Source organism: Lissotriton vulgaris, chromosome 5 (assembly GCF_964263255.1).
Source record: "Lissotriton vulgaris chromosome 5, aLisVul1.2, whole genome shotgun sequence".
Classification (NCBI taxonomy): domain Eukaryota; kingdom Metazoa; phylum Chordata; class Amphibia; order Caudata; family Salamandridae; genus Lissotriton; species Lissotriton vulgaris.
Genome location: NC_141693.1, coordinates 291,778,185 through 291,792,058, shown reverse-complemented (window position 1 = coordinate 291,792,058; position 13,874 = coordinate 291,778,185). Strand labels below are relative to the sequence as shown.

Genomic DNA, 13,874 nt, shown 5'->3' with positions numbered 1-13,874 from the left:
GGCGAGGCCCCCTCCTACGTGGTTGGGGCGGTCTTTCCTCAGGATCTTGTATCCGTCTGGGTTGGCTGTGCGGATGTCGGGACGGAGGAAACGTTGGTCCAGGTCTCTGTGAAGAAGACGATGGCACCAGCGGTGTTGGAGGCCGGAGTGGCGGTGAAGGTCTGGCAGCGGTGGAGGCAGGAGAACTGGCTGTGGGTCGTTTTTGGCGAGGCCTATTGGCATTCTCTAAGTCTTCCAGGGTCGATTGCGAGGAGGGTAGTGGTGTTGTAGTGATGGGTAGTGGGAGGTCCAGGGTTCCTGGCGCTAGCCACGGTCGGGTCGCAGACGGGCTTGCCTTTGGCGCACCAGTGGCGCAACTGCACATCGGCCGCCAATAAGTAAGGGAGGTGGGAGGGAGGAGAGGGTGGGATGCGGGAGCGGGGGTATTCCGTGGGTCCTGTCCATGTTCAGATGTCTTGTTTGTAGCACTGTTAGCATGTCTAGTTCATCTGAAACCCTTCGTCAGGTCTAGTATCCACAAGTTGATATTGTATCCAGATCTGGAGGCTATATTAGTAGAGAAAGAAATTAACATAGGACAGCACAGACAAGGGCAACCAAAAGGCTGCATAATTTAGACAACAAGTTCAGCGAGAATAGGTCCATAATCTAAAATTTACTCTGGGGAAAGGAACGTGGATTCCTGGCAGTCACCACAACACTGAAGGGCAGGAAATATTTTGCAAGGTATTCTCATTTCCGGTTCGTAAGGCTTTGTCTACCTACTGCCAGGAAGAGTGATGAGTCCCACGCACACATTTCAGAGATGGTTTCAGGCTGAGATTGTGCTCTGGTCAAAAATATTTTATTCAAAGCCATTAGCCACTAGTCTTACCCAAGTCTCGCACGATCTCCTTCACCATGAACTTTAGCATTCCACGGCTGTGCTCTGGATGCTGGAAGGAGAGAAATTCCTCCTCGTTGAGCAGCTGATTTGTAGGAGGATTGTCAGCCTGGAACCAGCGATCCTTCAGGTTGTCAAGCACTTCCTGTGCTGGAAAAGAAGAGTTACTGTTGTAGAAACTTAACATCTAGCTCATTCCTACAGATCCAGCCTGTATAAAAACCTCTATTTAATTTGTTATTTAAATACCTTACACCATAAACTGAAATCTTGCAATTCTAAATCAATATTATGACTCAATGGTATGCATTTCATGGACCTTCATGCATTAAAGTGCAAACGCTTTGCTGATTTCCAGTTTTCATGTAGTAGATCATAGGATCTAATGTGTTCAGGACGGATTTGAGCACCTGTCCTTCAGACATCTGGTAACACATCCCACTGCATAGTGTGCTAGCTGCAGATAATATTGTGTTGCCAGAGTTGAAAAATGGATCCCCAGAAGTCTTTGCAGTGGGCAATCAAATCACTGTTAAAATGTACGGCTTGGCACCAGTCATGTGGCAGCACTGGGCCAGGAGGCATTTATCTCAATCAACTCACTACCCCCCATAAAAACATTATTTACCCTTGTCCTTAACAGGAGTACATTCAGAAACGATGTCAGGGTCGGAAACCTGCTAGACTCTGGTGAATAGCTGGGTGTTTAAGAGTCTGTGAGCGTTTTACCCACCCGGAACGCCCCCAAACCCACCATAGGGAGTGAATTTGTTCACATACTAAACGTATTACATTGGAGAAATATCCTGGTAAGAGAGCAAAAGCACAATCCTGATTGTATACATCGAAATGAGATTTTGCTTAAACAATTTATTTGCTTTTTTGGCTCACTGAAAGTCAGGTTTGGTGCACAAAAACAGTTTTAAGAATTGTTTCAGGTGTGTAAAGTAGGAAGGTGAAACACATATGCTTACTTCTGCTCCATGGGGACAAAAGCTAGAACTATTTTTTTAAGAAAAAGGAATTCAGCAACTGGTATTCGATTTATGTCACTCAAACTGTTCTTTCCTCTTCATTTCAAAACACATTCCTTTCTCGAAAACATTAAAAATACAGATCTATACCTGCAAAGGCGACTTGCAGTTACATTATACTGTGCAATATACCTAGCTGTCACGTACACATCTTCATGCCAAATACAACTCTCACTATCTTATTTAGAACGCCATGGTAAACTTGTTTAACAAGAAGAGGAGCATTGCATGCAGATTATCACACATGTTCCCCACCTTCAGTTTTACAGTAATCCTGCTATGTGTAATGCAAGCTTCCCAAAGGGTAATCCATTTCAAATTTACCAGTGTATACAGACGCAAACTAAATGACTACAAAAATCCATATACAAGAACGTTTTGTATGTGTCACAAGGTAATTGATCAACTGTTGCACTTATGTATAATTAGATTAGCCCCTGTACTATATGTTCCCCAGAGGCTAAAAGGAACAATGATAACGAGCTGAGCATAGCTTTGTTATCTTATTTGCCCTTTGCATTTTGATGGATATATGTTAGAATTGTAAGGCTCACTTTTTGCAAATAGATTATTTTGTATGTATTGGTTTTGCACTTTATTGATAAATATACACCTTGCAACAAAAAAGTGTTTTCCTTTATATAATGGTTCTTCTATTAGAACTAATTTCACCTTTGCTGCTATGATACATTTTATCTTATTAATTTAAGAGATTGCCTGCGAGCTCCCTTTGTTGCATTTTACGTCGATCTTATTCCTTTTTATTGCTGTATGTATTTTTATGTGATGTATTTATGTACGTTGCACTTTCATGATCATGGTGATCGAAATAAAGTGTATGATGATGGTATGTGCCAAAGGATATAAAAAAGCATTAGCAAGTATTTCCACTGTTTCTATTGAAGGTGATCCTGCAAAGAAGTCAGTTGAGAAAGCAATCAAGAAGAAGCATCAGTGATGGGGAAGAATCATTTTGGAGAATAATGGGTCTACATGCATCTGGCAACAAAGCAGCGAGATAACGTCAATGTGACTGTGTTTTGAACTAATAAGTACGAATTGTGATCTTGATTACTTGTAATGGTGTTACACTGAATGAAAACCAAATAAAAAGGTTATTTAAAATAAATACTTTTAAAAAAAGGAGGAGATGCACCTGAAGAAACAACGGGAGAGAGGAAGAGGGGAGCGGAACGCTGAGATTCTTATTGGACTAGGAAAGCAGGATTCGGCTATGAGGTTTTGTTGGCAGTTAGGAGAAAATGGAAAATAACTAACTGGTGCGTTAGGCATTACCCAAAAGGGAGAGGATGAAAGGATCTATCCTGTTAAACATCGAAGTTGAGAAGAAACTCATCTGTCAAATAGGAAGAAAGCTAAAAATAAAGGCCAATAATATTGGCTTCGGGAAGGCGAGCAGTAAAAAGCTAAGCATAGACTGAAGAAAGTGCTGGAAGAACAACCTTTTTGTTTTACTCTTTGTATTTAACAGGTGCTCAAGCAGCAGTACAGTACCACAATAACAGTTCACTATAGCTCAGATCACTGAGGCACAAAATACGATCCCTGCATAGAGAAATTTATAAAATAGTCTGTAATGTTCCAACAAGCAGTAGACTATTACCCCCAAAAGACATAACTAAGTCATTCGAACAGTACATCAGTAATAATCTTCACTCCTTTGTAGGTCATAGACCCCAGTTTGCTTGCCTTCCCCCCCAAACCTTTTCCCATTTGCACGGACAAACTCTGCAGAGATACACTGTGTGCTCTGCCCGCTGACACCAGTTAAGGCCCGCCTTCCAATCAGCCACATTGGGGGACACCACTCGGCACAGTCGCCCAATATTGCGCTTAGCCACATTAGAAGCTAACGCAAGCCATATTTTCCGATAGCGAGGCCAGATCACTTCGCCCAAAACGTGGAGGAGGTGCCACTGGCGCTCCACAGGGACCTCCTGTCCCATAAACTTGCCCATTATTCGTACAATTTCTATCCGGTAGCCTTGTATCACAGGGCAGTCTCACAACAGATAATAAAAGTCCCCTCCTTCCCACACCCGTTGACAGAGAGAAGTAGCAGCACGCCCCATTCGATTTAGCAATGTTCTAGAATAATATGCCCTATAGAGGATCTTTAATTGGACTAAATAAATGGAAATTAGATCATATTGCAACTTCTCTGGGACCTTGTTTGGCGTCGACCCGAATCTTCATCATCAAGTGTACGCAAGTCTTTCTCTCATGCCACTCTCAGTGACACGAGGGGTTTTGGAGAGCTATTCACCGATTTCCTGGAACTGGTTGATATAGTTATGCCCCTCAGGCGAATCATTAACAGGCGGTCCAAAAGTGGGGCCGTTTCAGACAATTGCTCTCCTTCCTGGATGTGACCCCAGAGCGCATGTACGAATTGCAAGTATTGTTACCGCTCTGAATCCCTCAATTCATATTTCTGTTGGAGAACCCCACACATCACCCAGCCGTTCCAAGGCAATCAACCTCCATTTTGTGAAGTCTTTCAGTCACCCTATTTTAGACATAAGATCGCTATCCCAAAGTAGGGACTTCTCCATCAGCCTTCCCTCCTTCGCCAAATATTTGGTGGCCTCTCTCCACAGCCTGTGGGCAGGCAGGGTGCACTCAAGTTTTCTCTTGTATAGGATAGAAGGGTAACCCCTTACACCACTAAGCCATTTTGTCCACTTGATAGGCAGGTTCTCCCTGGTCTGCAAACACCCTGTCATTCACTGTTACTGACTGGGCAGCCCAATAATATTTCAGAATGTTTGGCACTGCCAAGCCCCTTTGAAACTTATGAAGGGCTATGTGGGACGACAGACGACAGATTTCGCATTTTTTTTTAAAGCAATCTGGCGAGATTCTATTGGGCAAATTCTGCAGGATGTATAGGACGCAGGGGAGAGTCATTTTAAATAGGACAGCCTGACCCATAAGAGAGAGCAAGAGTGTCCGCCACTGTTGGACATCCCTATGGAACCGGTCTAGCTGTGTGAGACTGTTCTTGTCAAAGAAGATTTGAGCCTCCCTTGTAACAGACGCCCAGATATTTAAAGCTGGACAACTTCATATGGACCGTGCATCTCAAAAACAACTGCAGGTCCCTTCCACTAGTGGGAAGAGTAGAGGCTTCTCCCAATTAATCCGGTAGCCGGAGAAATACCAGAATATGTGAAAGATTTGTAGGATTCAGTCAATTGAGAACAGCGGCTTTGTGACATACAGCAGAATATCACCTACGTACAAGGAGATTATTTCGTCCCAATCCCGACTAACTGGAATAGCCCAAATGCGGGGGTCTTGGCGAACCCAGGCTGCCAGGGGTTCAAGCGGTAGCGCAAAAAGCGTGGGGGACAAACGACAGCCTTGTCTTGTGCCCTACTTAACAGCAAATACTCAGGACACGTCGTTATTTACATGAACACGCGCCAGATAGCCTGACACATCCGATAAACTTGGGCCAAAACCAAGTCGCTTCAACGTGGCGAATAAATTATTCTATTCCACGCTTTTGTACGCCATCTTAGCATCTAAGAACTGAAATGCTGCTGAGTTGGCAAAGGAGGCCCCAGGGACATACAAGACTCTGGACAGTTGTCTCCATTTTAGACGCGTCCCTCTGTGCGGCATGAATCTAGACTGATCTGGATGGACACAGATGTAATTACCGACCGCAATCAAAGGGCCATGGCCTTGGACAAGACCTTAGCCTCAACGTTGTAGCCTCAACGTTGAGCAGCAAGATGAGTCTGTAAGACACATATTCAGTCGCCAATTTGCCCTCCTTAGGAATAACAACGATGATGGCGGTTCTTTGGTCCTCTGATGGAGATCCCTCTTTATTTGAGTCTGAAAACATTCCGGGGAGGTTTCCTAATTTTATCGGTCACACACTTGTATAATTCCACGGGGAGGCCATACGGCATGTCACTTTGCAAAATCTTAAAATCTAGCGGTCTTGTGAGTCTCTCAACAACCATCTTCAAGTATTCACAATCCTGCCTCACTGGGATGTGCTTAAAAGCATCACTTTGGGCAGGGATAAAACAGGCCGACAAGGGCATGGGAAGGAGGCTGGATTATATATTTCACACATTGTTAAGAACTTCCATGAACCTACGCTTCACCACAAAACTGCTTAGCTCCTGCAAAACACTTCTATAAGAGACTGGCCTTTTGTTCTTGCTGTGACAGCAAAATATAAAACCGCAGAATGTAAAAATAAAATATTATCTAAAAGAAAAGTAAGACGTGAAACAAAAGCGCCCAACTGTTACGCCTGGGACGGCCCCAAAAGCATTCCATTTGATGACGCACAACATATTACGTGGAACACTTTCCTCCAAAACAAGAGACTACATTTCCGGCACTCTGCAACGCAAAGTAAAGACTTTGAAAAATATATATATTGCTCAAGGCACCGTAATCGCTGTACAGGAGTGTCTCATGATTCAATTTCCTGTCTGTTCACAGTGCAAAAAAGACAAAATATCAAGATGGTTTCCCTGCTTAACCAGTCACCTTTTCAGAAGTTTGATGTTATCATTTACCCGTTTCCTGTGGTTAACAAACCCAGAGATGACTAGAAAGAGAAAAGCATGCTGATTGTACCTCTAACACTTGTAGCTGCAAAATGGGCACTTGTGCATCCCACGTCTACCCATCTCTTTGGAATTTATACATGTGGAAATTTGGAACACACATGACTTGACCAAATCCGACCAATTCTCCCAAGATTAATATTTAGTGAAGATTTGTTCAGGGGTTCTCAAGTTATTTGGGTGAAATGGTTTGTAAGGTGTGGATGTGCAGATGTTAAGTTTTTCTCCCTTCTACAGCCCCGACTACTGAAAGATGGCACCCAGAGAGCATATTTGCCCAATTTTCCCTCTTTGTAGATTGATCTACATCTGTTCAGTATTCTGTGTCTCATGCTTTAACAATCTGCACTGCAAACGGTTAAAACAAAATTGACCTTTGAATACCTGTATTTTATAGTGTTTTTCGAGATGTCCAGGTTTCCTAGATCTTTAATTTTTTTACAAAATTGCAGGACAGAGCTCTGTTGTAAGATTGACTGGAGGGATCGCATTTGTATTTATCAGTTCATCCAACTCCCATAGGTTTGGAGGTAGCAAAACATAATTTAAATTCAGGTGTGAATCGCGCGTTCGGCAAATGTTCAGGTTAATTGCAATAATTTTGACTTTATTTGTGGCTCAATAAAAAGTTAACAGGTCTTTAAATTGTTGCTAGGCTCAACTGGGCATGGGGTCTTGAAAAAAGCAGGGTTTGTATCAAACATTTTGGGCTGGTGAAAAAATTGTAAATATTTTTTTACACAGTGTGGCCGAATACTTCAATTTTGGCTTCTAGAACTGCTCAGTTTTAACAACTTCACTCTATTCTACAATTGGTCATTATAGCTCGGCCATTGACACTAGTGTTAGTTTTGACTTGGCCTTTTTATGTTGGTGAGCCTTACAATAAGCCAGTTGTTACGCCTTGATCTCTTGCTGTAGTATTATATTCATGAGTAGAGAAAATTGTATGTGTGTTGAAGTGCATAGTCATAGCTTGTTGGTTCTAGAGTCGATTGATCGAACACTGCTTGAATCTTATATTCAGCAACATCTTTTTCAATGCCGGCCTGTGCATCTTAAACACTTGTGAGTGTTGGATGACTTGATACAGCTTTGACTGAATTGTATGGTATGGCTTTGTGGATTATGGGGCATGTAGACTGACAGATTGTCTCTGCGTGTTTGTCTTCAAGAGCTCAGCATTTCACTGCTTGACGTCTGAATGAAGAAAATCATAATTGTTTAAATACGCTTTTTAAGGCATCTCCACTAATTATTTTTTTTTTTACATCCAAACTCCAACAGTAAAACTAAGTAGCTAGGGGTTTTAGCGGTCCAAGGAATGCAAGCACAACTGAGACCCAGTGAGAAAGAATGAACTTGTATCCTTAAGATTTCCAACTATGGAACCTCAATTGTAGCAAGCTGCAGAGTGTGCAAAGGATTAACAAAAGGAGACTTTAAGGTAAAGTAGTTGTCTTTGTGGCAGATGTTCATCTGGAGAGAATCATCTACATCTAGGGGACCACGCATAGCTTTAGTCATATTTAGATTCTAGCATCTAGTTCTGGAAACTGAAATCTTAAGTATTGTGTCCAGTTTCGTGAGGTAAAATCAGGCAGGGAAATGGATGAAATGATAAAGTTTCATATACCATAGGATTACATATTTTCAGTCTTAAAGAACTCACAAACGATAGCCTTCTGTGACAGAGAAAACCACAAGAGGGCAAAACATGCAACATTCTCCTCACGAAATAAGACTCACCAACTTCGTCCTGTCAATGATTATTCAGGTTTCAAAAGATGATCAGTACAAAACAAAAACAAAATTAAAAAAAAAAGCTTCCCTTATGGGTAGAAGAAAGAAAGGTGTTCAGTGAACAAAAGTTTCCAACAAACTCATATCAAAAGGTTGTCATATGACCTTCAGGAGCAGCGAAGCGGAAAAGCGACAGAGCACTCTGGTCTAACTGCAAGAGCATCAATGCTTCGACTCTCTCTTGAGAAAGGAGGCAGCAAGTTTGTAGTTTTCCAGACTACAAGAGACCATCCCCTGGATTGAATGGGGTCTATGAATTTTCTTATCCTCGTATAGCAGCTATATTTAATAAAGAGCCTATCAGTGTAGTTCTCAGGTAAGAGACCTTTGAGTGTTCAAACAATGCACTATTCTACCGTTCCCGAGGAAATTGAAATGAAACAGTGTCACCACACTGAAAAAAATATAGGGAGGGACCATAGGAAAATCGTACATATATGAATCAATGTGTTAGGCTTACAAGTCAATACAGCCTGCAATTCGCCAATACCCCAGGTGGAGCGAACATCCACCAGGAACACAATTCGTAAGTCATCATTTTAAGATCATTTATTTTCCATGGATCCCAGGCCCTACAAGCCAAAATTGGGTCCAGATCTCTTCTGAATAAGGAAACAGGAGGATGTTGCACCCAAAATAATAATGATTAGCAAGTATTCTTTTAAAAATAAAAATACATTTAAAAAAACTCATCCTCTCTGACTTTCCATGCAGATAGGTCCTATAGGCTACTTTATTTATAAGTAATACAAGTCACTTTGAAAAGAGCTCTCTGCTTAACAGCAGAGAGCCAGTGAAACCTTCATTAAGGCAGAAGATATATGCGCATGTCTATGCAGTTTACAGATTATCCTCGCTGCTGTATTTTGAAGGATTTGTAGTTTGTGTAAAGAATTTGTAGGGAGACCCAAATATAAGGAGTATGCATAGTCCAAGAGGGACACAATTACCTCTGCAATAGCCGCTTTCAAAGCCTGAGGAGTCAGAAGAGGAGTGACCTTCCTAATGGATTTCAATAGGCCAAGGCACTTCACTGTGCTGGCTTGATCTGAGGGGGGATCATGGACAGTTGATCGTCTAGCAGGACGCCCAAACTCTAAGCAGAGGCCACTGGGACTGGAGGGGCACCGAGCTCCGGGGACCAGTACGTGGTGGTCCACAAATCTGTCCTGTGATTGAGAGTAATCAGCTCAGTCTTATCAGGGTTTAGCTTGTTGAGGTTAGTGCCCATTAACTTCCAAATGAACTTCAGGGTAGACTGAAATTACTGATGGGATTGGGTAGTTCCCTCAAGCCAGAGGATGAGCTGAGTGTCAGCATAATTGTAGAATCTGCAACCATGATTAAGTAGCCAGGGTTGAGATCAATGGGCAGATGTAAACAAAGAGCAAATAAGATAATGCTGAGCTCTGGAGCCCCCCCCCCCTTCCGCCCCCCACAGATGACATGGGTCTTTGAACAGTAAAACTAGCCCTACTGCATGCCCTGTGTGCAGCCTCCTAAGAAGGAGGATATTCAAGACAGAGCTTGACCTGACAGACCCCGCCTTCAGACGATTCAGCAGAATCAGGTGGCCAACAGCATCGAAAGCAGCCGTTAGATCGAGGAATACCAACACGTACACATATCCCGAACCCAACCCCATTGTAGATCATCAAGGACGAAACCATCACTGCTTCTTTACTGTGGGCTGGGCGGAAACGAGCCTGCAATGGGTGAAGAAAGCTGGACGAATACAAGAACCCGAACAGCACCTGAATAACAAACCTTTCTACACATTTGGCTGCTTAGGGGAGACGTGAAACGGAGCAGTGATTTTGCAGCAGCTTAAGATTGTTGCCAGGCTTCTTCAGCAAGGAAAGTATCACCGCAGCTTTACACCTGTCAGAGGCAATGAGTGAGTGGCTTAATCAAAAAATGTAATGGCGAGTCGGCCATTATAACAGATAGGGCTCTCATAGTGGTAGGGGAAGGCAGGGAAGGCAGGGATGCAGCAGAGAGCCAGATTTCACCTCATGCATGAGAGAAATAAGTCTCATGCTGGAAGCTGAACCAAGGAGGGAGAATTAATGGTGCCGCAGTCTGCAAGCTCCCTAGTGTGTTGAGGCAGAGATGCTTATAACACCAAAACTGTATATCCCATGTGTTTGAGAGTTAATCTCCTATTTATTTTATGCACTTATTTTAATCAAATGTTTTTAATTCATTCTTGATCTTTGCGTCTGCAATACATATAAAAATTAACACTATATACAACATTTAATTCAATTAACAAAAACAATAATACATAAGCACGTTTACATTAACTAAAAACATTTTTGAGAACTATTTGTTAAACAAGATTCAGAATTCCGTGAAAATTGTGAGGATATGCAATGTTAAGGTTATTTTCACCTCACAACACCTTATGTATTCCCCTCTGGAGATGAAGACACGTCTTTATGATTTCTTGTCTCTTTCTGCCTGACCTATCATTTCTTTTTACGGTCACTCTTGCCACTATTCAATATCCACAGATGGTATGCGTTGTTTTATATGGAGAGGAGGGTTTCAAACTTCTTCCCCAGGATTTTTGCCAACTCGTTTCGACCTCTATAGTTGACGGGGATGCATTAACTTTTATAGCAAGGTCCTCATCAGGCCTTCACAGGTTATACAACTAATTGCACCGATAGCGCAAATCATTGTATTTTCTCTCTCCTGCTACACACAGAATTTTCTGGATGCTTTTCTGTATTGCGGGCGGTACTGACAAATGAATTGGGAACCTCCGATGTAGGGCTCCACCAGTTTCTTGTTGCCGCGACCAGCGTTTGCAAGTCAATCGAGGCAGAGAGGTGGCCAGAATGCTATTCTTAATTGATTTAATTAGCTCATCGAAAATATTGCTGAATGCTACGCACATAATTTGGGAGGGTTCAATCTACCGGGTTACTGTCCTGGGACAAGTGAGTTTGTTTAATAACTTAAACATTTCCACTTGCTCATTTTCTGCTAAAATAATGTGGTTAGAATAAAAAGTGGATTTGGTGTTGAGGAGCAAGCATTTATACTTTCTCATATCTCCAATATTTGGCATCTCAGAGGTCAAGCTTCTGAAGATAGGCATGGAATGAATGCGTGCCCCTAAAGAAGAGATAGACTACAGAAGTGGTCTTCACACTGTGTGGCACTTCCATCCCCTATGTATGCTTGACACCATGTCGGTGGTGTGGTGCAAGACCTGCAGTAAAAAAAGACTGCCTCCCAAGCTGCATAGAGCTTTCATTGCTGTGTTACATACTCTGCATCAGCAGTATAGAGAAGCAGAGATTTATCAAAACAAAAACCTAGCCCGGTGTTTAACTGTAGACTGATGTTATAAGTCAAAGGCACAGCTGGAGACTTACCTCTGGCCAGCAGGTCAGTGATGCACTCCGCTTTATCATTTTAACAAATTGGGTAAGAGAAGTGCTTACAAATGAAAACAATCCAAGTTATATTACCTCAATATGTTATATTACCTCAATATGTATTTACAAAGAAAAAGTGACATTAATGTGCAATGTCAACACGGCACAAAAAAAAATTGCAGTTATGTTACATTCAATCTTCATCATAGGCAGGTATAGAAGTGTATCCATTCATTATTCCGTAACGTACCTTTAAGCCGCAATGCGGGTTATAAATGACCATACAAAACTGGTGTGCATAATGTCAAAGTCAAGATAACTGTGGGGATGTTTCCTTTCCCACATTTGTGTACGCATTCATACTAGCACAGACATGCATACAGCTAAATATTCACTCAAATATACAAGCACGTACACATTAGTTCAAAAACACATTTGCTCAGACACACACTCATTCACACCCACTTTCTTCACTGAGTGAATGAAAGGAAGCATTAAGGGCTTGATCTAGAGTTTGACAAACTGAGTACGGTCTGGTGGGGTGGTGGAATACATTAAGTCTTCCACCAAAACGATTGCCACCTGACAAATTTTGAGACCGCCACCAGCCTAGAGGTGATTACTATAACTTGAAAGTAACCAAAGTCACAGCGGTTCCTATCAAGGTACAAAACCTTTGGTAGATTGGCAATGTGTGCTGTGACCGCCATTAACCAAACTTTACCAAAGTCTTTTATCGTGTAATGCCCTTCCTCTGCCAGTATCGATTCTGTCAGCGGAAATTTCCATTAAAAGAGACAACTGGGGCTTTATGACAGGATGCTGGCAGTCCTCTTGACATTAAATGGGGTGGGAGGACCTTCGGTTTGGCGGGTAGGGTACTCCATCACAACTGTGACAGGGTGCCCTGTTAGGCGAAACTTTTACATCTATCTCTAAGTGTTGGGACAATTAGCCCCATCACTTACTATCATAGCCAAAGTATTAGTTATTCTTATCAATTCAACATTTCATATTATAATGTAGCATGATCACTTTTAAGAAAATATTGGGAGACCCTGTGTATTAGATGGTCAATCTAATTTGACCAATGAATCTATTGTATATGGGCAGTATGGTATTTAAGATTGCGGGGTGGAATCTTGGGGAAGCTTGGGTTTCTATGCAATATTTTAAACCTTCATGGTAGTGGGTAACACAGGAAGAAACGAGTAGAACTAAAATATACGAAAAATATAGTGCAATTTATTAGGTACCTCCCTTAACAGGGTTACATTCTAAATTAAAAACTTTAAAAACAATGCTTTTGTGATTATCAAATGAAACAGTGTACATAATCATAAAAAGTCAAAAGACAAGAGTCGACGCGGTGTTTCGGTGGTTGTTACAATGGTTTCACCTTCTTCAGGACGTTTTGACTAAGGTTACATCAAAATCTGGAAACAGAACGACATATTTTAGATACCTATTCCTGTACGTCAACATTCAAGATTACTGTTTTAATACATTATATACCCACTACATAGCACTATCTCCAACCCGTGACTTTATAAAACCAAGGCTCTCATTATTTTAATACAGCCTATTCCTATAGAGTTAAGGAACCTTAACGTAATTTTCAAGTTATTTGTATACCTTCAAATTGAAGACTTCATTGTTGGCAAGACCCTCTTTTACAGTAGTGTCTCATTATGGTAAGCATCCATTAAATTGAAGCAAGACCTTTTAGGAAAATTAAAGGACAAAATAATATTTGTATTTAGTACAATTATTCTAAAGGATTACTGATGAAAATAACAATCCTCAGTCTCTTTGACCATTACCTTATTTTGGTTGCCTTTCCCTTTATATTGGTACAGAGGAGCCACCGGTATTTGATATAATGGTTATTCTCTGTTGGGGCTTTTTTGGACTCCTTTTTTCAATTGGAATCGCTAAGGAAAAAGTAATAAAGGCAGTGTAATGTTGTTTCTTTATTTGATATTTCCTGCCTCAGTCCTTACCACCTTTACATTAAAGTGTAATTCTACTCACTAGAAAAGAAGCGGTTTAATCATCTATTCTGTTCACTCTACGGTGGGGTACTCGCAGGGTGACTTGTTTGAAGATACACTTTCTTTTATCTGCCGGGTGAATATGT

General features: G+C 41.6%; 1 protein-coding gene across 3 annotated transcripts in view; it reads right to left on the bottom strand.

Moving 5' to 3' along the window:
• Positions 1-13,874, bottom strand: part of SDF4 (stromal cell derived factor 4) — a 177,329-nt gene that overhangs the window by 31,205 nt on the left and 132,250 nt on the right. For all 3 annotated transcript variants that reach the window (XM_086921466.1, XM_086921468.1, XM_086921469.1), the window contains exon 5: positions 875-1,033. In XM_086921466.1, the coding sequence (XP_086777592.1) occupies positions 875-1,033 (159 nt within the window). The remainder of the gene's footprint in view (positions 1-874; positions 1,034-13,874) is intronic.